We start from the raw sequence: 24,910 nt of genomic DNA, 5'->3' as shown, positions 1-24,910 counted from the left end.
GCAGGAGGGGCAACGGCGCTCGCTCCCCGTCTCAATGCACAAGAAAATGAACTTTCAGAACACTCACGATTAGGAGAACTAGCTCGCTTGAAGTACGAGCTATTAACACCCTGCTCCAAGTACCGAAGTTTAGCTTAAATAAAGATACAGAACTGCACGGCAATTCCGATTATGTGCAGGTGAGGTGGGTTTAATGGATATGGGCATTTCACATTACCACGCGTTACTGTCCCTGTGGTAATTATCCCTTTTCCTTCTTAAGCAGCATATAAAATAGTCACATAAAGCTCGTGTAAATGTCGCACGGTGAGTTAGGACTCTTCGTGGCAACCACATCCTATCTGCTTTTTGGGAAAGCCGCAGCTCCTCCCTGCTATGGGTAGCTATGGCACTCACTACAACCCCCTCGCTCGGATGTGTCACCTTCTCCGACTTCATGAAAAATAAAAAAGAGAACGAGCAGGTGATCGAGACTGACAGGTCTCAGTAAAGTTTGTAACTAGAGCTTGAAGGCTGCCACACGACAACAAAGTAAAAGTGGAGAATTGTATTAAGGAATCAACCCTTTCTATCCATTAATTAGTTGAAATAAAGTCACCGTTTACCACCTGCTTCATTATTCCTTTTTCTAATCTGGCAATTAGGCTTTTATTTAGTCACTTTGATAAAGGCTCTTCAGATAAAACTTCTAGCAGAAAGGCTACCCCTAAACACTTGATGTTGTCCAGCCAGCCTCAGTGACACGGGCAGTGCGAGAAGCTGTGCCGCAGGGGCCGTGGTGCTCCCGGGGTAAGCTCCCACTACCCACCCCAAGACTGAGCGCCAGGAGCTTACAGGATCCTGAGCAATTACAGAATTAGGGCGTGTTTTTTTTCCAGCAGCTTCGGAGCCAGGGCATGGCAGCTCCAAATAGCGGGCGGCAGCTTAAGGGCTGAAGTTTTAGGCATAAAGAGTTTGGACACGCAGGTTCTTGCTATATCCTGACTCCTCCCCACCAGTTTTGGGTAGTTTCTCTATTAACCATTTGTTACTGGTTACAACAGCAAAGCACAAAGCAGTTCCCGTCCCGCACCTCTGGCAGAATACACTCGAGGTAATACCACATTGATTACTGCATGCCTCTTGGTGTAAGGGGAACGTAACTGTGTCTTATCAGGACAGAGCTGGTGATGTGTAATTGGTAACGAATGGCCCTGCCCCGTGGAGGGACCACACACAGTAACGATGAGATGGTCAAGTCTAAATGAGTGCCTGGACACTACTTGTCCCCTGACAAAGGGGACAACGAGAGAGGACTCTCGAGCATGGCACGGCAAGCTCAACCTTCCCTTTTTCATAGGCCAAAGAATAATATCGCTTCCCCTCTCCCACCTTCATCAATGTCCTCTAGAAGTGATTCTTCAAAACAGCTTTTGACAAAACAAGAGGAAAAGGTCACAGCAGTTAACGTCCTCCTCGATATGATCCTGTTTGAAGCAAGATTACTTACTTCAACTTCAAATTCCCTAGTTTAAACTCCTGTGTCATGCCAAAAAATACATCTACAGGAGGCATCCTTCAATGGGCTTCTTGGCCATGCTTGGCTCAATGAAGACCTGAAGGTATGTGCTCAGGAGAAAACATTTAAAATACGTTTAAAACACACTGAAAATACTGTTTTACTGAAAGTTATTGCTACAACAAATTGTAAGAAGCGTGTTTGCCACTAAAAGCCTGAAGACCTCTAAGGTCTTGACAAAGAAATGCTGAGATCCCACAGGGCTCCTCTGAAGGTCAGCGTGACAGAAACAACTGGAGACAGAGGGAGGGAAGACAGCTTGCCCTGACGTAGTGGCAAGGTCTGGAGAAAAACTCCAAGCCCACCTGCACAGTTCCCTGCTTCAGGTTGTACGCTTGCCTATTTAAAATTAAATGACATTTAGCCAAAATCTGTAGAGAGTCCATTACCAAGTCCACTTCCCCAGGTGCCTGTGGCACTGATGAAAGCCGGGGGTTCTGCATGCCAGAGGCTTGTGCCTGCTGGGCTCCAGGCACACCAGGTTCTCCTCTACAACCTGCAAAAACCTCACTCTGAAGATTTGTGATTTGTTCCTCAAATCACCTCATTAGCACAGGAACAGCACGTTCCTAAAACGTTATGCAGTGCACTGTCTTTCTAGGTATCCTTTATACAGGGCATTATGTTTTGGAGGGAGAACGAAGGAGGAAGGAAAGAGAATCAGATCTCTCTTTAGTGTTAACAATAAGGACGCTTTTCCAAAGTTGCACATATTTCAAGTTACTGCCACAATTCCAAAATGTGCCCTTCTTGCAACTCTTCTGAAATCCACAAACTCTAAGGACTTATTTTTAAAGTATGTTCATCCCGTGTAACACACGTCTGTAGATGTACTAGAGTTCACTCGTGACCTTACCAGACTACCCGGTAAGTTCAATTTTACAACCATAAGGCTGGAACAGTATTTGACCCCCTCTCCCTGTCGATTACAGTAAGAAGAGCAATAGAAAATACATTAGTGGTATAACAATGATGTTAAAAATACATACCAGTATATCCAGGCAGGCTGCCTTAAGTAGAGTTATCTGGTCTGCAATGGTCAAACTTGTAAAGCCTGGCAATCGCTTTGCAAATTCCACTATTTTAATAATGCACTTTGTTGCAAGTTCACTGAATTTGTCCCAAAGTCCGAGGTCCAGTCGAACCCGATGATCTGCGCTGGAGTTCTGGAAAGACAGACAGAAGGCACCATAAATCAACAATGTCCCTTTCAGTAAATGGTTTTCAAGGGAAAGAAACAACCACCGAATATCCTTCCAGAAGTACTTTCTATTAACATTCCAGGCATTTTCTGCAGCTTGCTGTTGGGATGATGCTGGTTTTAAACTTGGATTAATCGTCTGAAAATTCCTTGGATATTTCTCTGTTACTTACGATTGCAGAGGCCATCTGTACAAGGAATACAAATGAACTTAAACATTTCCAAATGCCACTATCATTATTCTTCCTTGCCATTATATAATAAGTGCATTGAGAGAGACAATTTACAGTTGTAACCCAGAAAATATAAATGAACAGTGGAACAAGAATATCAGGTCCTCATCTGGAAAAAGCAGCACAATATTTGGAACATAGTTTCACATACTTAAGGTCTTAGCAAATTAGTTCTACTTAATTTATCTGCTCTGTGGCTCTGCAAGAGTTTTACAGCTTTCTCAAGCTACAGTCTCCCATGAATTAAAGAGCACTTCTTTACACGACGTTAGGAAAAACACCATGTGCGCTGATGAATGCTATATGCTCATTCGATGGTACATCCAACATATTCCCTACTGTTTGAAGTGTTACAAGGACATTCCAGCTGCATCTTTCAGAGACTGTTTCTATATATTCATGTATCTTAATCCAAAAGTCCATCACTTGTTAGGATACGTAGCACATCTGTGCTAAGTTTCTGATTAAATTCATGTTTTCATACATGCAGAATAACCACTTAACCCTTGGACAAGTTAAATATGTCAGCCAAGAACCGTCTGCCTCAAAAGTTCCTGTAATTTGTATGAGGCTAGTCCAACAAACGATGGGGGCATGAGGAGACCCGGTGAGTTGTTTCCAATCCGCCCATGATTCCCATGGGGTGACAAGAAATGGGTAACGGCAGAGCTCTGGAATACCCGAAGCTCCTCTCCTCCTTCCCCAGTACGCAGCATATTCTCATTTTGCCAACATTTTATCCAGTGCTGTTCAGGATGCAGTCAGTGTGATGGTGTCCCCCCCCAAATATTTCATGGTTTGGTGTGTTGCAGCTGCCTTCAGCGTCTTGGCGATCCCCTCTTCATTGCAAGAGGAATTTTACCTGTAAAAACACACTGGTTTTCAATTTGCAACCACAGAAAAACAAAGGTGGAGTTTTCCTCTTCCACGTCCAATCTGAGCCTGTTGACTAACCAAGACAGAGGCATCTCCAAAAACAGGCCTCACCCACTCCAGATAGGTACCTACGGCAGGTCAGGAAAAATCCCCCCAGTTGGCAGCTTTCTCCCCAGCTGCAAGGGAAGCCCATGTGATTAGCTGCCTTAGTCTTAGCTGGTTAAAAATTTAAAATGTCTAATTAACTTTAAAATTGAAGTTAAATGAGAAGAGTCTCAACCTAAAAGTCTAACAGACACGGCAGATAGCCATCGAAAAGCATTCAATTTACACGGATTGCACTTTCTTGGAGGAAACATCTCCAGTGACCCTGCCACCATAGGTGCTGACGGTGAGACGTCCACCTCCTTGGAAACTCTTGAAGCCATCAGCTTACCAGCTTTCTTTGGTTCACAGGAAGGACACAGGGCCTGAAGAGGTCGATGAGGGGATGTGGGGTGAGCTCAGCTTGGCTGTGACGCTCTGTCCCCCCTTCCCGGGGCTGCCTTCGCAGGTGCCACGACCACCGTCAGTCACGAAGGGGAAAGTCCTTGACGGGTCCCAAGGGCAACGCCAGCCCGACATTCACCCTCACATGCAGCAGGGTGGAGATTTGAGCCAGTAATACTTACATTAGGCCCTTATTGCAAAAAATAAATGCTAACCATGCTGAACAGTTAGCGTAGTTGAAGGTGCATAGGTGCTCTTCCTCGCTCCCCCTCTTTTTAAGGGATAAGAAATTAACTTCTTCATTTCTGTTTGAATTTTTATTCTGGGAACTTCCTCTATTTTGTTTTGGTTTTTTAAATGACAGCAGAAAAAGATAGGAGAAAACATCTTTATAATCCTAAACCTAAAGAATTGCCTTCAAAATGGTCCAAAACTAATGGGTTAACAGTCATTGTAATGCCCTTTGAAACATTTCTTTTGGCTACTGGAGTATGCATCCTTCAGATTTATTTTATTTCATCCTCAAGGACCTTGGTGAAATACAGTACATTGGAGGAAAAATAAGATCAAGATGTGCAGTCATTCAGGCTGTAATTAAATTTAATAGGCAGTTTATCCAGTTCATAGAAAGATGGCATAGCGGAGCGCTACACAAAGCAGAGCCTAAAGCAGGAAATCATTTTACAATAGGGTATCCATCTGGAAAAAAAGACGTTGCATGAAACCACCAAGTGTGAACGAAATCTTCATCAGTATCATATGAGGTTACTTTATCATGCTGCAGTACCAGCAACGGGAAGTTTGACATGTCTTCTATTAAGAGTAACGCACGGCCGTCTTAACAAATGTAAATCTAACTCACTATTATGCAAACTGAAGAGAAAGGGCAGTTAATAAAGTACAAAATAAGTGGGTGTTTTATTACGTCGGGTGCCAGATTCCTCAGTGTTGGAGCTAATGTGGTTTACACATTATCTTTGAGATGCTACAAATGGAAAGACTTTCAACATTTTATTTGGTAATGAATGTAGTTGCCAGGGTCATGGAAAATAGCTGGATTTTTAGCAGCATTTCTGAATATGTAAACCCAAAACTGACTCAGTATCAATGTATAGGTTGAACAATAAAACACAGGGTTAATAAAACGCATGTTAGAAACAGAAACTCTGATTAAATTTGCCTGGGGATCTCCTCTAACCATGCTGTGAAAAAGATGCAGACGCTATGACTTTTCGTGAATATTTTACTGAAGCTGGTTTTTTGGTGTCTTTTCCAGGAGCAGTCTTGCATGTTTTTCAGGCCTTTGCACCAGCGCACATATGGTGGAACAATACTGTAATACACCCTAGTGGCATCTTTATCAGTGGAAAAGCCCAACCTTGCTATGAAATCCAATTAAACAGCCATTTTTGCCACATAAATTGATCCCATTTTTTCCATCATTTTTGTTTTTTCATTGCAGGCTGCTCTATCTCCACATTAACGATACGGGATGAGGTACTCGCAGAAACATACACAGTAGCAGAATCCCCACCGTCTTTAAAATCCACTTTACAAAGGAAACAAGGCTCACAGGGGCACTCTGCCCTAATCAGGAACACTTGCTATGCCTCTCTAGTAAAAGCAGCAATCCACTCCAGCTCCGGCGAGTTCACCGAGGACCACAGCACATGTCTCTGTTCAGTCCCAGCATCAGGATGGAGAGAGAGAGATATATCTATGTATATATGTACTCCTCTGCAACGGCACAGAACAATAGCCGCCTAACTTCTAAGCCCGGCACTTAGAAAGGACAAAATGCTGCCGAGATGCAAAACCTCTCTGGTTCCAGCCAGCCAAAGGCAACCCGGGAGAACCCGCAGCAAAGGTCTGCAGAGTCAAAATTATTTTCTGTTTTATCCTCCCTTTATTACGAGGCTGAACGTAACGCAGCTGTAGTCTTACAAATAATACCAGTCTCAAGGGACAAGCAGTATAGTTACACTCAATTATACTATAAAGTATGACATCTCCAGAGAAATTACTACGGCTCTCTCTCTTACCTGGATGACAGTAATAAAACAGATCTATTTATGATGGACTTTTGAAATCCATTACGTTTAAACAGCTTGCTGCTTCTCATCATTGGCAGAACTATACTTGCCACTGCCCACCAAATGCAACTGCAACTGTTAAGTCAAATGACCCAGGGAATTTAATACAAGTGCTATTCTCCCATTATTTTAAGTAGACTTGTATTAACTATGCAAAGTATGGTAATTATTACATATATGGACACTTTTTCTTTTTAAAGAGCAGATGGATATAAAAAAACGTAATTGAAAATGCTTCTCCAAAACCATTTTTGAACAGATAAAAATACAAAATGGGGGGAAAAAAAAAATCAGAATGTAACCTTTCCCTCTGGGAAATGCAGGCTGCAGTGCTCAAGAGCGAGAGAAGCCAGATACGCAAGCTAAAAGTCTGAACATGTTTTTTTATGACTGTACCTCTGCGAGGTCTTTTTTACTCCACGCTCTTATACTTAAAATTCTTTGCTCTTTTTAGCAACAAACAAAATCATGTTTTAAACCAGTCTGAACAATCACGTAAGTGAAGGCACACAGAGGCCATGCTTGCAGAACAGTTTCTTCAGTCCACCGTCTCTAGCAGCGCACAAGTGCAAAGCTCGTGAAAATCAAGTGAATCCACATCAACTCAAAACACTCACTTCTCACTTAAAGAATTAAATAAAAAACTCTGAGGTTACAAAAGCGATCCATACAGTCCGCAACGTGAGTGCGTTGTGCTTCCTGACTGCAGAACCAGGCATAAAAGCAGGACTGGTGGCAATCTTCTACCCATACTAGCTTGTAACTATCAAGAAAAGCAGAGTGGTGTACGCTTCTAGCTCCCATTGGACTCAGCGTTTAGAAAAAGGGCTATGCACTCCCTTTTTTTGACTTCTGGTCTCTATTTCAAGTATCTCAAAAGGAAAGATTACTGCCTGAGCCCTGCCGTTTGATCAGCAGCTGGTGGTGTTGTCCAAGCGCCGAAGCTGTGCTCCTCTGCCCAGCACACACTCCTCCTGCCTCATGGATCCTCCGCCGCTGCAGAAAGGCTTCTCCCCTGCTCCTGTGCTGATGGGCAGCTGGAGATGATGACCCATACTCTAGCCCCAGCAGGACTGAGGAATATTCTCAATCCCTGAGGTTTTCACCAGGCGCAAGCAATGTGGGGAGTGCTGTACTCTGTCCCTTCCAAAGCCAGGCAGAGACAGCATTCACAAAAATGAGCTCTTATACTGAATTCCTACTTAAAAAGCTGGAGTGCTCACCAGACCTTAGTTAGATGAGAGATTTAAATACTCTGCATTTCACACAGAGGCTATGGGAATGCGGCAAGAAGACAGTATTTAGCACCGCTGCTATTAGTATTGACACAGCAGTTGAAGGAAGCTGTACCGCTCTCAAAGATTCAAGGTAAGCCAAAAATAACTCTTTCAGAATCATTTTGTTATTGCAACTTGTATAGCACCAAACCATGACAAAGCAGCAGGGGCTTCAGCCACGTGCAGCTAACGGCTGTGGACTTCCAACAGGCCAACGGTAAAACAAAGAATCTCTTTCCCCAAGCTCTCCGACCTGGCCTGAGATATGAATGACCAATATCCAGCCTCAGAGAAAGTGTGGTCAGGTCACGGTTACTTGGGACCCATAGACAGACCAGATTCATCCAGTCATTGCTTAAATCCAGGTGCTCTCAGTAAGGGCTCTGAAATTCCAACGGGGACATAAACTCACCACGGGGGTCAGCAAGAAGCCAAGAACAAAGGCATCCGTGGTGGGTGTGGTACACAACAAGATCCTCTTTGGTTTCATCCACTTGCCTCATTTCAAGAGCTGAAATATTAATGATACTTAGACATCCCATACATAAAGCAAGCATATAGGTGCCCAGGTTTATCTTTCAACCTGCCAGGATGGTTGGCAATTACCAGTACAAGGTACCATCACACCAGTACGTACTGACACGTTCACGTGGGGAGGCACATTGACAGACTGTTCTTCTGGGATGGCCAGGCCATTTGCGCGGCAGCCTGTGAGTGATGAACTCTGGCACGCGTACCCGCCTGGCTATGCGTCCCCGCTGCGGATATCCGATCACCTCTTCTACAAGGCATAAACTCACTGTTTTTGAACCGGGAAGGTATTTTCACGCTTGTTCAGAAGCACTCTTGTGTTTGCAGAAGTGTGAGAGCCTGTTTAGAAGATTTTATTCACTGTAAGACAAGGACGCAACCACACACATGCCACAGGGAGGGGTGGAGGGCATTAACCCAGGAATTTCCTTGAAAAGACACACTATGGATCCCATCGTCTCCAGCTTTGCCTTTGGTTATGTCACCAGCTGGCCACTTTCGAGCTTCCAGCCTCACATGCTGTGCTGGTCCCTGGGGGTCTGCCTGAGCTTGCCTGCTACAGTAATATTTACCAGCACGCCTACGCTGACTGTTTTGACTACATCTCACTCGAGCAGGGATAGCACCAGAGAAGCGTGCAGAAGACAGGCGCCTTCACCAGTACTAACCATTTTATGTGGATCTCAAAATTACATGTGAAAATGCTTGTGAAAATACTTTCAGCAACATGAGAAACATGCTTTTTTCTAACATCACACCATGTATGCTTGCTTTTCTTGTGCTTAAATACAAAGTCTTGCACCTAGACATGAGAGTTTTGAGCCTTGCACTTTGTAAATAGATGAGTATGCCATAAAACAGTGAATATTGAGGCCACACAGGGATTTACCTAGATTACTCTTTGAGAAATTTAATGTTTGTTTCGGTAGCAGAGCATTTACTCAAAACATGAGAGCAATCCAGTGAGAGAGGTATTTCACCTGGCCTCTGGGGCTTGGTATCAGATCTCCATCTGGGGCTGGAGGACAAGAACCGTGGAGGCAGGCGTTTCCTTGCCCCAGCCATGCTGCTCCTGAACTCCCGGCCTCGGCAGCAAGAGCGCACGCTCGACTACTTCAGGACATTCTGCACATCCCTCTGAAAGAGCCAGTGTTGCCCCAATCACCAGCAAGACCAGACCGAGCAAAGTCATTCCTCTACTGACAGGACTCAAAACATTACCTAACGTTTATTTTCAAGCATCTCTTTTATTACTGTGTTTGCAAACTTGACATTCAATTTTCTCTCTGAAATCAATAAATATCACAGACATTCCCTGTATTTAGCCACATATATATGTACAGAAAAAATTTACTTCCCTCAAGTTATCCTCTGGAGAAATTGCTACAGTACTGAACTTCTTGACCGGGGGCTGATTTTTCATTTCTAAAAGCAGCAAAAGTGTTTGCTGCTTTGTGATATTTTGGTATACTTGAAGAGGAATAAACTCTAAATGAGCTTTTTGGAAACTGGTTTATTTAGACATTTCATATTTTCCTTGGCCTTGGCAGCTTTGGGACTGCCACCACTAATCCAGCAGCATTTAAGAGCTCTCTACACCTGCAAAGTTGTAATCTGCTGACGCACAAGCAGAGATCATGTCTTCAGAAGCCAACAAATTTCTAATGAATGATGGCATGTAATTGACTCATGGACTCCAAGCTTGTCTCTGGGCTGGATTAATCCTTCAGTCAGTCGCTCACAATACCGTCAAGTAATGCTTACAGTCAAGTGCAATTTCTCTTCTTCAGCATGTATTTGCATGCTACCTGTGTTTTTTCATGGCTAGGGAGGTGCAAGGAATGCCATCTACTTGTGCATCTACTTAAAACATCTGAAGCCTCCAACGCAAAACTCACATCATCCAGGCATATCCAGAACATATATGTCACAAACCATACTTACTGTGGTGTACTTTCCAAGCTGGCAGAGTGAGGGGAAGGTTTCCTGGTGAGCTTTTCGGATCTTCTCAGTGAGATCATCCAACTCTGCTGTCATTTCATAGTTTTCTGTGGTCTCCTGCTTTGTAGGTTCCTTCTTCTTTTTGTTCCTATCATTTCTGACAGCTATAGAAAAAGCAAACACAGATCACATGGTTATTCAGATCACCCCATGTTGCTCTTGCCACTCTACTTCAAAACACTGCAAAATGCTTTTATTTTAAACATAAATTAAGTGGAGATGAAAATGTAATCTGCACAGAGAATACTAATGCAAGCTTAATTACTCAACTGTAACAATTAAATTTACTGGGTTAATGATGAAACCAAACTTCCATACGTGCTTGTTGTGGATGTGCCATCACACACCCATCGGATTTACCTTCCAAGAAAGTCTACTGCAACTTCATATGCATTGTAAGCGTCTCAGTAACTTTGTGAGGTGAGGTTTTTTCATTGTATCATTACAGCTGTGAATGGTGAATGGTGAAGTCCTCTGCAGTGATGGAGTCCGTATTTTATTGGATGTGAACAACACTAAAGAAAGATAGCAACTGTCTCTCTCCTTAAATTTCACAGTACAGAAGATAATAAAACCCATACTAACACAAACTCCACCAAGCAAAAGTTATTTAAAGGGAAAGTTAAACTTGAAAATAGTAAATGAAAGAAGATGAAACACATTGAACTCAAGATCAGAAGATCAAAGGAGAAGCACAAACACTTGAAAGAGTAAAAATGGCAGTGAAGCTATCTAAAGTTGCTTGCCATCTGCTCCTGCGCTCAGATCAGCCTTCTACCTTCCCCCGGCCGTGGGGGATTACTGGAAATATGCATTGTGCGGCACTCGTGCTGTAATTGATTTCCCACATATTTGTGTTTTGTAATAAAATATGACAGCTGCTCCATCACCATACTACTCTTTGTTCTTTTAATGAAAATAGCTTAATTTTACAAAACGTGCCCAGGAGATAAGTCTACGTCCGCAGTATTGCCAGTACTTGTGAATTTTATCAAGAGGCTTGTTGTTAGCTCAAGCTAACGTCTTAAGTGTAACCAGATGCATAAGGCTTTACAACAAAGCCAAGCAAAATCAATCCCTCTCCCCAAAGACTCCGTGTCAATATTAAACACCCCAAAGACTAAATGCTGCTGGACAAATAAAAACCAATCCTAACATTCACTCATGTTCAAAACCTCATGATATTTAAACCAGCGGCCTGAACTCTGAGGGTGCGGCTGGTGGGTTTGGCACACGAGAAGATGGCCAAAGGTCTGCCGATTCTCATTTGTACTGTCCCGCCCCAGAAGGTGTATCTATCTGTGCCATAGGGAGCGAAGCACAGCAAAATGGGCAGATGCCCAGAACCAACTCCATGCCAACTCTTTCCCCCTGTGGGTTCCTCAGGCCCATCTCCATGTCTTCTGTGGTTGCTTTCTACGTGCCTCTGAATGCCAAATGATTACAAAGAGCAGACAAATGGTGACTGTTTCAGGAAGAAGAAGAGGTTTTGATCCAGTCTCACCTACAGCATCTGTTCAAGAACAAATGACGCATGGTTGGATTCATTTTCCTTTGGGTGTCCTTTCTGAGAGAGAATTTAAGAGTGACATGGGAAAATGGTGAGGTGGGAAAGCAGCAGAGTCAGGGACATCTACAGAAATAACGTAATATGTGTAACAAAAAACAAGGGGTAGATGCAGTAAATGTTGTTCCTTCACAAGGCCATTAGGCATATACTCCTTGTGATGAACAGCTCTGGTCTTCTCACTAAGGGTTAGACTTTGCAACTGAGAGAACTCTGACCCCAATCCAGCAGATATTTTAAGGATGAACTTAACTTTAACCGTGTGAACAGATCTGCACTGAAGACAATTATGTGCTTTGCTGGATCAGGGCTGGGACACAGAGCACCCCACTGAATTAAAGTCTAACCTCAAACACCATCAGTTCTGGTGTCTGGAGTAACACAACTCAAAGGAGGCCAAGAAAGGTGGACTGAAAAGGCACCTTCTTGTGAAGGTTCAGCGCTACCAGTGTAGTCAAGTTGGGGGGGAGGGTGGATCCCCCACGTTCTTTTACAAATATTCCCCTAAAGTCAATGCCCCGATTTGTTCACTGGATGCCAGGGGAGAGCGCAAGTATTGTCTCTTGCATTGAAAAAACCGTCCAGGACCGACACATATGTCTTGAGTGCTCCAAACTGCCACCGCACTTCAGAAGTAAATCCTAATCACTGCTGTACATGGGAGATAAAAAGAGCTCCTTTGAAAATTATGTAAACTCCTACACAACTGCAAAGAGCAATACACCTTTGTAATAAAGCCCCATTTACTTACAGTTCTGAGCTGATTGACATATTTGCCAAACAGGCAGCCTCAGCAACTACTTATCTCAACAGCTTTGCTCCTCGTGGAAGACAAACACGTTATTTAGGCCAAGCTTCGGAGCAGCTGCCAAGAGCTCCCAGAGACCAGGAGATAACTGCAGCAGGAACCACGCCACGCTCCCATGCTACCCCGGCACAGCTCCCTCTGCAGCTGTACCTGAAGTCCCTTCCCCTGCAAAGGCCACCACAGACACAGCTGCTGGTCAGCCCACATCACCAAACTGGCCCAGCTCCGTCCACTTTCTTTTCAGGCGCAAATCACTAAAGGGTAGGAAGGGGAGAATTAACACGTCCTGAAAACCGGGAACAGTTTTTGTTCACCATTACCTTTTTTCTATGATCCTGATAGCCATTATAACAACGATAAAACCTGAATAACATTTATCCTCTTGCTTTATATATACTTTCTACATATCCTACGTTTGTCTTTACTAAGGGTGCATCAGACACGGCAGTGTTTCTATACTCCCTGCTAGATAACACATAAAGTGCTGACATATAATACCCAGGATCCAAAAATATAAAGAATTTCTATAACGTTGAACTATTATGCAGATTCAACTGCAACTATAATTCAACAAAAAAAAAAAAAAAGAGAGAGAGAAAAAGATTAAGACAACACTATGTTTAAAAGAGTTAAATAAAAACACATAAACACACACATTTACCCAGTAAATTTAAAAGCCATCACTGCTCTGGAAACAGAAACTGTCACACCGCATGTGGGAAGGTTTTTGGATTACAGCTTATGCTTATATTACATAAATCACACCTTTTTGTATCTTGATCTTTACATGCATATGATCACATCAATCCCTGATGCAATTCCACTGCCTTTTAATGATGATAAGCCAGTGATGAATCTGTGTCACAGTTAATGCTGCCATAGAAAACTCAGGTTATGAATTTCATTACTTGTGCACTAAATTCTGACTCGATGGCTGCATTATTTAAGAGCTCCCAACAGGGGACGGTATGGAAGCTCTCTTGCCCTGTGAGAAATACTGGAAGTTAAAAAAACTAAGAAAACAAATAAGGTGGTGGTGTGGGGAAAGAGAATGAAAAAAGGTGTATCTTGGTACGTGAGAAAGCCACGTTTCGGTGCTGCTTGGACGGCTGAGCGACGCACGCCCACGCCTGAGCACGTCTGCGCCGATCCATCTTCCCATGACAGCTTCCCTGTCCCCTCAACACACAGGCCAGGACTTGCACTTCCACACCCAGGGACCTCCAGGCAGCTGGGCCAGGGTTCGGAAGCTGGCGAAGGCACTTTCTGTTGCCTTAGCTTTCAGGACAGTAGAGAGGCTGAACATCATTCCCTTGTCCCATACAATCTGTTCTCCTCACCCCCGGTTTGCCACTGCTTTCCTTAGCCTCAGACACACTTTCTCTCTTCTGCTTAAAGCGATGGGCAGGGCACGAAAGCTGCAGGAGGGAAGGAGGCATTTTTCAAGAAAAGCAGGTCCTGCTGTAGGTGAAACTAAGTCTAGGAAAGACACAAACAGCTTCTCTCGGAGGACCCCAGCGCTCTCATTTAGCAACCACGCAGCAATGCTCCTGCTTGAGCAGGATCATTTCAAGCATGTCGTAATGCTGGGAATCGTCCAGTCTTAAATACAAGCCCCTCAGGTCCACCAAACTTAGTCACTGCTTGGCCTAAGAAGAGTCTGGGATCCAGCTCAAGAGATTTAGGCAGTTTCTAGATAATCAGGTAAAATTATGGAATAGTGAGTGTTCATTTGTCAAAGGTGGCACAAACCTGTCCAGGGGAGAAGAACCTGCAGCTCGCAACACAGTATTTCCAATTACTTGCATAACCTTTGCTTCCCCAGATGCCCAGAAGATAGTTAGACAGCACCTTTCATATATTATAATGATTAATCAGCTATAAATTCATGACTCGAAATGCTATCATTGCAGGTTTGCCTCTCGGAGATCCCCGTGACCTTTGAAGAGCTTTGTGTACTAGTCAACCGGTTTTGTTCCTGTAGTGACAACCACCAGTGTTTCCAGTTCGTTTGCATTCCTGTAAAACCACACTTCTCTCATCCCTAAATATTTTGGAAGTTACTCGTTAAGCTAACAAATCTCACAAGCTCCATAAAGCACATGGAGCAAGTCAGTAATTGCACAGCGCTGGGCGCAAGGTAGGCTTTCAGAAAGACTCCTGTTGTTTGCGAACGCTGATGAGAAGAGAAATCAGAGGTGAGCCGAGGCAGGACCACTGCAGACCTGCCAACTCTCGCCTCTGGGCAGAGGCTCGCTCTCCTCCCGCATCGTGAGAAGCCATCCATCCCTTGCCCAGTGCCCGGCAGCCTGGGCTGCCCGACATCGCAGCCAAATGGTGCCACACGCAGGTGGTGGGGTCGATGCTCGGCACTGTGCCCAGGGCTTCCAGGAGCACCAAGCTGTTTGCTAGGGTGGAAACCCACAAGTCTTGCACTGCTCCTTACACTCCGACTTCTCCGATTCCAGTGGCAGCTGCTAAAAATTTCTAGTTCTGGCAGAATTTAGCAGCTGTGGACAATTTCAATCAAATATGCAAAATGCTAACCTGTTGTCACTGCCAAGTTTGATCCATCAGGATAAATGCCCCACACATACCACACATCCCCCTTCAATAAACTGCTCATGGTAACGAATGGAAGTCAGTAAAGACATCTTTCACAACAGTCACCTTGAAAAACCTCAAACCAAGGGAGACTTAGCACCACTGCTGCTGCTGAACTAGGCTCTCTGACCCCGTGGACAAAGCCAGCACCCAGCTGCACATCACACGTGGCTCCCATGCCGGGAAGCTGGTGGAAGAAGGCACAGAGATCAGGGACCCTCAAGGAGGTTGATTTTCCCAGCTCCAACGTCAGAGAAGGAGGAAAATAACCATCTCGAAAGCAACGCAATCACACTTGACAAACTGACGCGCCATCAATTCAGAATGGTAAGGCTCCTGTGCATGTTTTAACAGCAATGCAATCACAAGCCAAACACAGCATTAAAATATGCAGAACACCAGGTACTTATAAATAGATTGGTTTTCCTAGGTCGTGATTTCCAGATGAAATAATGTTTTCTTTTAGGCAAAACCGTTCAGTCTTTAAAAAGAATAGGAAACCATCTTAAAACAAATTCCCATGCCAAAACTGAGCTTTGACATATGGAGGATGATTGGAGGCAAAGCACGTTGCAAACACAAAGCTCTTGCTTCCAATCGACAAAGCCAATAACAAGTAGACAGTCATGTAAGGGGCTTCAAGTACAAAACCAAAACACATTGAAACCTGCATATTTTGTAGCTGATTCAGAGAAATCAGCCATGTCAGCTGTCGGGTACAATTGCCACAAGAAAACACCTCGAATTAAGTGAGATAGTATCTCTCTACAGACACATATCAAAATCAACAGGGAGCACAGAGACACAATCATGGAAGAAATTTCATAAGCACCTGGCACGCTCTCATTTTTCCCCAGGCACAGAGTGAGCACAAATATTACAGAAGTCAAGCCCGGCCCTGGTTTCCTATTGAGAAATAATGCTCAGTTATGGCAAACACGTCCCAGCCAATGCTCCAGGAACCCCTGTTCAACAGTGGGGAAAAACACCACAAATCCAGAGGACATAGTCCTGTAGGCTGCTTTCATGTACGCTGGGCTCTTCCAGCCACTGGTGGTATTTTTTTTTTTTTTAATTTTTTTTTTGGATGAAGGTGAATCTGAACTCCGACTTGCAGCGTTGTATTATTCATTACATAATTGCTATGTTGTATTAGAAATATGATCTATTATAACCTTGAATACGGTAACTTAAATGACATTGAAAATTAGATTATTCTGATTATTAGAGAAGTGAGAAAGGTACTAAACATTTGTAAGGCTGATAATCAATCAGTGTATCCATCTGAGTGCAATAAAAATCAATCAGGAGCTAGTGCGTTTAAATCTAATTTTTTAAGCATGACATTTTCTTCTGAGTTTCTTTTTTAAATGTCACCCTCTTCTACAACAGTGATTGATTCTATCCCCAGGGACAGTTAACTCCAACTGTTTTATTCATTGCACTAAGCTCTTGTATCTACAGTCTTTTCTAAATATCAAATTAATGACAACAATAATATTTTCATCAAAATGTGAAATTCAGAAACACACATTCATGGAATCAAAACAGCAAGAAGCACAATAGTACACTTGAATTGGTTCAAATACCAGGGACCTTTTAATTAGCAAACAGTGTATTTTAACATAGAAAATGGTGGAATTTTGTGTCCCTCCAGTTCTCCCCCAACCCCCCCCCCCCCCCCAAAGAGAAGGCCAAGGATTTGCTTGTTTAAAACATAATTCATTTAGGAATGTTTCAGTAGTGAACAATGAATCACTAGCTATAGGGAGTCTGTGAGTAATTACCTATGCCTCCAAAATAACCTTATTAGGCTGTTGTAAGTATAGGGGAGACCTTTGATACCTATAGCCTAAGGGCCTCTATTTTTCCATTCATGCACAGGGTATTTATATGGTTATATCCTATTATAACTGACGAAAGCAACACATCTCCCATTTATGTATGAGGATAACTGCGGGGTTAATATATCAAGAACTGAGTTATAAGAACAGGTTTCATTATATGAATGAATGATACAAATGGATGCTCTACAGCTTTATTTAACGGGCCTGAAACTTGATCTGTGGTTTCAAGGATTCCATCAGCCTGAAAATTTTATTTTTGACATGAAACTTGGCACGGGCTATTGTCACATCCCTGAAATATTAGTAGATGGAATGAGGGAAAAAGGGGTTTCTAGTCCCTTGAAGAAACACCATACTAACTGAACTCAGACATGGGACCAAAACTGGAAAACCAATGCAGAACAACAGGCTGAGAAAAATAACCCTTGAAGACAGCTGAAAGGTATGGCTTTGGTATTAGTAGTTTTTCTTTTTAATTTATTTTAAATGATTATTTTTATTATTTTACTTTACCACCATCAGAGATTTTTTTATTATTTTTCATTTTATGACATCCAGAAGCAAAACCAACAACTGTCATACTTTGGATATCTAGAACTGCCAATCCAAGACCTGAAACCACTGCTGAAGAAATAAAAAAACAAACCTGGTTCTAAAACTTGGCTTTGGCTTGAATGCTGCAGAAGGCTCCATAAAGCTAGGAAAAAACCCCAAAAGCCCGTAAAGTGCTCCCAGACCTATGAATATACTGCTAATGCCTACCTTTGTATTGTCTATAGTATTTCAGGACTGGTTCAAGTTCTGCAGAACATGCCAAACACAGTAACAACCACCCGAAGAATAAAATCAGGACTCCAGAAATACAAATGACAACAACCCCCCTTAAAACGGGTCCTAAGAACGAATGAGAAATTCAGAAGTTGCAAAAACAGAAAGACAGCAAACAAGCGGAACAAAACTAGAAGAAAACGTGTTTTGCAGTGTACGGGCATGGGCAAGGTGGGAGAGACAGCAAGAGGAGCCGCTGAGTCAGAGCCAGATGTACAGGGCACAGAGCCTGCACCAGGCGCTGAACCGAAAGCCCTTCCTTGGTCTCCCTCACCATCTCCCTACACATTGCAATCAACGCAGGCAGAGAGACACGATTATATATTTAATGATAAACAGTTTAAATAGCATTTGCCCTGCGATTTCCATTTTCAAAGTGCTTTAATATCATCAACTAATTGCCAGCGTGAAATAGGATAATCCCCATCCTCTTAGAAGCTGACGCTTAAAGAGCTACTGAAGGTTGTTAGCATTAACAATTGCAGGGAGAATAAATCACTAGTATTTTCCATGAAGGCCCACCAACATATCTGCAACAGAAATAGCCTAGCCATACCCATTGACTAAGACAAAATTTACTCACTGATACGTTTTGGTCTGTATTTCACATAGGCATCACTTCAAGTTACTTAATATAGTCAGAAATTCCCATCTGTGAGATGAAGCCTCTCCACAGGCAGGTCCCACAATGTCCCTATGCATCTTGTGCTGCTGTTGAATTAATCTACACATCTGTCATTCCCTCCTCGTTCATGCCCTGCCCCATCATCTTCTCAGGATGTTGCATGAAATCAGTCACTTCCTTACTCTAAATGTAAAAATTGCGTTTTTTATTAAGATCTACCATGCCACCTGCACCAGGTTTTGCAGAGTAATAGCATCACTGGGTGGATGTTGCCAGTTGTCCCTTTCATTCCAGTGAGGGAATGGGAAGGAGCTTTGGGAATTAATCGCTCCACGCTGGGAGGTTTCCCAAACTCACAGGGCTTCTGTGGGTAACCCATTGCCCAGCGTCCACCTACGGCAGAACCCCCATCAAACTAAAACCCTCAGAGAAACAACGTATGTGCTTACTGTCTACCGTTTCAACTGCCAAAATCCCAGTGTGTTTACTAGTAACTTCTGTGGCAGTCTAGCTAAAGTTCTGCATACAGCTGGTTACACTGAAATACTCTGGGGAGCAGGAGGACGGCTTTTCTGGAATTGCAGTGTCTTAACACATTAGCCAAAAATATACAAGACCACAAACACAACATGATTTTTCTTTCTCTTCCTTACAGCTGAAGTGACTAAGAGCATATACAGCAGCTGAAAAACACTTCTAATCAGTCAGCCTGAAATTAAATTTCTATTAAACTATAGTACATCTGTTTTTCCACAGGCAGGCTGAAGAAAAATCCCTAAATTTCAAATTCTGAACTTTCAGTCAGAAGTCACTAAGAGGCCATTAAATCTGTCTCATCTGATTTCAGCTGTTCAAGTGCCCTTTCCAGCTACCTTCTCAAAGCAACTGCCCTTTTGAGCTACGATCTTGAAGCCTGGTACACGAACTCTTTATGGATAACCGATTACAGGTAAAATATCCTGAACCTGACCTTTCTCTCCAGGGTCACCTAAAGGTAAATCAGTCTACTCATCTACACATATTACATTAACTTCTCTTAGGAGACAGTCATGGTAGTACGATACCTCGCAACTGGGAGAAGATGGGGTTATCCAAAGTCATCAATTCAATTTGTTGGGCATTATCATGGACCGCCGATGGCCAGGGAAGTGCACGGCTGTAAACTAAGACCAGACATTGCACTCTTATTCTTGCCCGCGGCCTGGCCTGATGGCAGCACTTCATACACTTCAACCTCCTGCAGCTATTTTATTTCTCATCCTAACACACACAGAGGAGAAGAACATGACTTGCTTTTTACTTAACTGGAAAACTACCTACCATGACAAATTGCAAACTCTTTCCTGACAATGCCATTAAGAGATTCCTCCAACAGAACAACTTTCCATAACAAGCACATTCATTCAGTATAATGAACGAGTCTCAGCTATGGGACAAATCTAGGCTTTCTGCTTTATGTGGGATAAAACAGACTTTATGGGACAGCAAATGGAAAGGCTGCAATTCTGTCAGGGGAGGAAAAAAAAAGGAGGCGAGCTGGAAGCCCCCTTCCCTTTGCTCGCACATGGCCACTCAGGTCCCAGAGCAAAAGCTCCCCAGAAGGAAAAGCAGTTCAGGAGCAACACCAAGACGGCGTACCACCTACACTTCTCCCTTCTATTACAGCTGGTTTCATGCAGTGAATGCAGTTTGGCTTTCCCCAAACAGGGTTCAATCCTACGGTATTTACCAGAATTAAAAATAACAGCCCCAACTTACAACCACTGCTGTTTTTGTCTGGCAGTGGTGCTACTCCACTGATCCCAGCAGAGTCCTATTAGTGTAAAACTACAGTAGCGTAGCAGGAGATCAGGTCTGATATCTATATCTGCAGATGGATAACACCGCATTCATACCTAAGTTTCATTTCTTTGTTTTGCCCCCAGGGCTAAATTTCACATTTGTACCTCCTGGTGCCTTGTGCAATTGTGTAAAGGTGCATCTAGCAAGAGAGCTGCCAACTGACAACACATCTGAAGAGGCTTGCGTGCGCGGCGTACTTCATCAAGCACAAAGCACACATTGCCTCCCGCAACCGTAAATTGAGCTCATGAAGGCGGAGGAACAGTTGTTCCCGGTGCCTTTTAAGAAAGGGAGCCGTAGCCTTGAATCGCAGCGTTAGCCTGCGTTACAGCCTCAGCAGCTTGCAGCCCTGGCCTCCCACTAGGCCAGGCATAATAAAGGCAAAGAAATAGCTCAGCTACTATTTACCTATTCCTCTGAAGCTAACGTGGAAAACACGCCATTATGAATTTACACAAATTCCTTCCTAAGGACAAAGGCTCGTTGATACTCCTACGACTATAAAAAAAAAAAAAGGCTTTTTCCAGCTCTCGACATGCCAGGGCTGGCCCCTGAAGCGGAGGGCAGGGGGGACACGGGACACGCAGCGTGCGGCTCCGCAGCCGCCCTTTACTTCCCTGCCTGGGCTTCGCGCCCGGCTGGCTGGAGCTGCTGCCGAAGGACCTGCTCCACCAGGAAAGGCAGCCTGGGAGCAAGGGAAGAACTGTAGTACTTAACTAGGTGGACCTAAAAGCACAGGAAGATCAGCCAGAAAACATAGCGTTTAAGGCTCACATTGATGTGCGGTCCAACACAGCTGGTGGGCATGCGTCTGCACCTGCCGGTGGGCTTGGTCTGCACCTGGGTCTGACTTTTTAATTAGTAGTGCCTGTCATTAAAATTGTTTTGCCACAATACTAAGAGTATGGTTTTATCAAACGGTAAAATAACATGCTGAAACAATACTATTGCATCTGACTGCGTTTTAGCATGTCGTTTGCTTCCTCTCCCTTCCCAAAAGCTGAGCAATCGGAATAAACAGTCTGCAAATTTCTTGTTGGGGTGGGGTACTTTTTTTTTTTTTTTTTTTTAAATTACATTGTCCTTTTTTCACAAACTACAATCTAAGGAAAAAGAATGGAATGAGGTCAGGGGATTTCTTTTTCTTTCTATCTGCAGGATTTCGGGAAGGCCAAGCCAAGCCAGCCAGCAGGCTCCAGGAGCGCTGGGCTGGCAATGTCACCGGATTCCCATAAAAGCCCCGCTGAAGCTGGCAGCTGACACAGGTAAACAAGTTTATTCACTTCCAGCTTTAGCATCTCGCTGGCCACCCCAAAACGCTCCACCGGCGAGCTGAGGCGCTTGAAATGCCTCTGCCTTTCCGCCCGCGCACGGCGTGACTCGGCCGGGCCCCAGCGGGGCTTAACCTGCAGCAGTCAAAGCCCCAGCTCGCGCCCGGGACCTCTGCGCCTGCGATAGCAGCAGGCTTTAACGTGACTCTTCAAAGCAAAAAGTGCTTGGGAGACAAAGGCTGTTGCTTGTGTGTTTAATAAACACTGCGCCATCCATAATTCACACGCAGAAATACTGCTTTTCATCTATTAATGCAGGCTCTCCGGACATCTGTACTCCTGCTTTATGTAGCAGCAGAAGCATCGTGGCGTTATGGGGTTGAATTCCCTTAACACACCTGCAAGCAACCTCAGCTGTTTCAGCACTCACGTTATGACATGAATCACTCCACAAGCCTGCACCTAATTATCAGACTGTCTGTTTTGATATATTTTATCTTTTATGTCCAATGCCAAAGAAGTTCTTTAAAATACATTCCAGCTACTCTTTCATTTAAAAAAATTTTCTTTTTTGTCTGGGACTTAAGTTCCAAAATAGCAGGAGTAAGTGGACCAGATTATTTAAAAATAAGGTGTGCTAGTAACTACAGGACCAGCTTAAAGAGCTGAATTCTGCCAGACAGGGTCAAGCAGCATCAAATCTCGATTTCTTCATAAGATCTTTTAAATATCCCCAGTAAAGGCAGCACATAACCTTTCTACATTAAGTGCTTTCACAGCACACCAGACCAGCCTGACGTAGTGATCATACAAGGAGCAAAGCAGACAGACACTTGTTTCCAGGAAACAGCAAGATACTAGAAAAAGCAGCCTTTTTATTGTTGATTTGAAATCAAAATGATTACTGAGGCCTCTGCAACTTCCAGTGCAAGACTTACTGCACACAAGGGAGTTCATTTTGAGAAAGCAAACAGGCAGCAGGTCACCACAGAGTTAACTCAATAAAATAATAATTTCTACTTGGATAAACTGACCTAGTTTTCCCAGACTTCTCTATGAAAACAAAGGATGCGACTTGGACATGAGATGACGTCTGAAAGGGAAGCCAAGGACTGGGCAAGGAGTCTGAATTCAACACACAGCTGGCCCTTAACTAAATGCGCGAGGTGGCCCCCAGTTGACATGACAAACGACTACCCAGAATAGGATTAACTGGCATTACTAGTGGTTTTCTACCCCCATCTTATCCCACTGATGCTGACAACGTATCTTACACGTCCTTCAAAAGTGTGGGATTGGGGCCTGAATTCATCATACAGGGGTTCAATACCTCCTTCCAGCTAGGATGGTCTTCTCCACGACTGTGGCAAGAGCCTGATGCAAGATGCGCTTACTGAAGGCTTTTTATGAGGTCCTCAGAATATTGTTCCTGGGCTACAACCCCCATGGGAAGCACTGACTGAAAACTCTGATTTCCACCAGCAGAGCTTTATTCAGTTCCCGAAAGAGCCGATGAACATCCACGTCCCCAGTCAGCCGCAGGACTGCGCCACAGCCCCAGGCCGCGTGGCAGACGTGGCGCTGGCAAGTCCGCCAGGGCCTGGGACGCACAGCGTGGAGGGCAGGAACCGACAAGGATCCTTCCCGGCCCCGCTCGTAACTCACCCGAGATTTTGCAAATCTGAACACAACACAATGCTGACAAGTCTGCATTTTGGGATTCAATCCAGTGTTATTTTTCAGTGAAGCTCTGTTGTGCTGGAACACCTCCAACCCGCTCAAGTTAAACAATTTGCCCAGAGAAAATGTTCAATGAAGGGGAAACATAAAAGTATGCACAGAAAGAGGCCTGACTCCCCCTCTTTTCTAATCCATCACACAGCATTAGAGATTAAATACTCATTAAAAATATATATAATGAACTGTTAAGACAGGATATCTAGTGATTCCTCTTAATTGCCTTATTCTTCCCACATCCTGGTTTCTAGGGAAGATTTTTAAATGTTCCTCCTCCATTATTGCAAGGCCCATTAACCACACGGTTATCTCCCTACCCTGTCCCTCCAGCCAAGAACGAAGACCCCAAAACTCGTGAGGCTTAATACTGCATACCCTGTGGGAGGCAGCTGACGCGTCTGTATGGTTTTATATATGTTCATGCCTTGCCATGCTTAAATTCTAGTAGGAAAAAATGTTCCTAATAAACATGTGAAATAGCTGTAACTGACTTAGAAAACAACAGGAAAAGTTGCCAAGAAAAGGCTTTGACTCTCTCTTTAGGACAAGCAGGATTTAAGCCTTCTGCAGAATTAAAGGAATAAAATACTTCTACTTATTCTCTTCTCTCCCTGTGTGCTTTTTACTTTGTTATAGGAACGGGTTGAACATAATGGGGTTTCTTTTTCTAATAACAACTATCCTCTTGCTTTTATTTGTTCTCTTTTTTATTCTTTGCATTCCTTTTCAATTCAAAATTATTTTCTGGATGTTCTGATTTAGTAGCAGCATCCACCTCAAGAGGCATCCAAAGAGGGGAAAAAAAGTATGCATTGAGGTTCTCTTCCAAATTACAGCAAGAGGCAAATTGAGGATTCTACTTGTAGAAAAATGCTGTCAGAAGGCTCTTACGAACTAACAGTTCTCCATGTCACTTGTTGCAGGGATCTGGACCGTATGGGTTTGATCCCTGAGCTCCTCAATGGGATAACCAGCTGGCATGGCACTGTACAATGCAGACTACGAGACCAAACACACAGTGAGCTCTGGACTTCCACACCCATCTTCACGAGACATCTAATTGGAAACACCAGAGCCCCAGCTTGCTCCCAGCTCAACAGACGCAGACCAATATTGGCAGAGAGCAACTCAAGCTTCACTAAATCTAATGCTCCATTGTCCAGTATCAATGATTCTTCTACATGAGGAAAAACCCACCTGGATGAAATTCCAGAAGCGACACACTTTTGAGTGGCTCTGCTCTGTTGTCTCTCCACTAGAATCAAAACAAACCGTGTCACGGGTCACCTAGGAAAAGTGCTATGGCAAGAAAAGGTGCAGCAGCTCATCATGTAAAAATGTCCATTTACTGTTGATTCGTCGTCTTGGGCTGATGCCTCCTCTATTGATACCTCTAGGTTACAAAATGGCTAAAACCTGTGCAATGCCAATTTCAGTCTTCTTGAGATATAGGAAAAACTCTCCTGTATTAGCCCAAGTAAACATCTTACACTTAATTTTTAAAATGATAAAAAATGAATTT

General features: G+C 43.6%; 1 protein-coding gene across 1 annotated transcript in view; it reads right to left on the bottom strand.

The window, feature by feature from the left end:
* Nucleotides 1-2,547: 2,547 nt before the first annotated feature.
* The window catches only part of LOC104624325 (retinoic acid receptor beta), a gene marked incomplete at its 3' end in the record, with an annotated part of 78,662 nt that continues 56,299 nt past the window's right edge, over nucleotides 2,548-24,910 (bottom strand). Inside the window, exons 5-6 of the mRNA XM_010291662.1 lie at nucleotides 10,203-10,363; nucleotides 2,548-2,724 (exon numbers count right to left, since the gene is read on the bottom strand). Of these exons, the coding sequence (XP_010289964.1) occupies nucleotides 2,548-2,724; nucleotides 10,203-10,363 (338 nt within the window). The remainder of the gene's footprint in view (nucleotides 2,725-10,202; nucleotides 10,364-24,910) is intronic.

The sequence above is a fragment of the Phaethon lepturus genome, unplaced genomic scaffold (genome assembly GCF_000687285.1).
Source record: "Phaethon lepturus isolate BGI_N335 unplaced genomic scaffold, ASM68728v1 scaffold6517, whole genome shotgun sequence".
Taxonomy (NCBI): domain Eukaryota; kingdom Metazoa; phylum Chordata; class Aves; order Phaethontiformes; family Phaethontidae; genus Phaethon; species Phaethon lepturus.
This window is presented reverse-complemented; position numbering and strand designations above follow the sequence as displayed.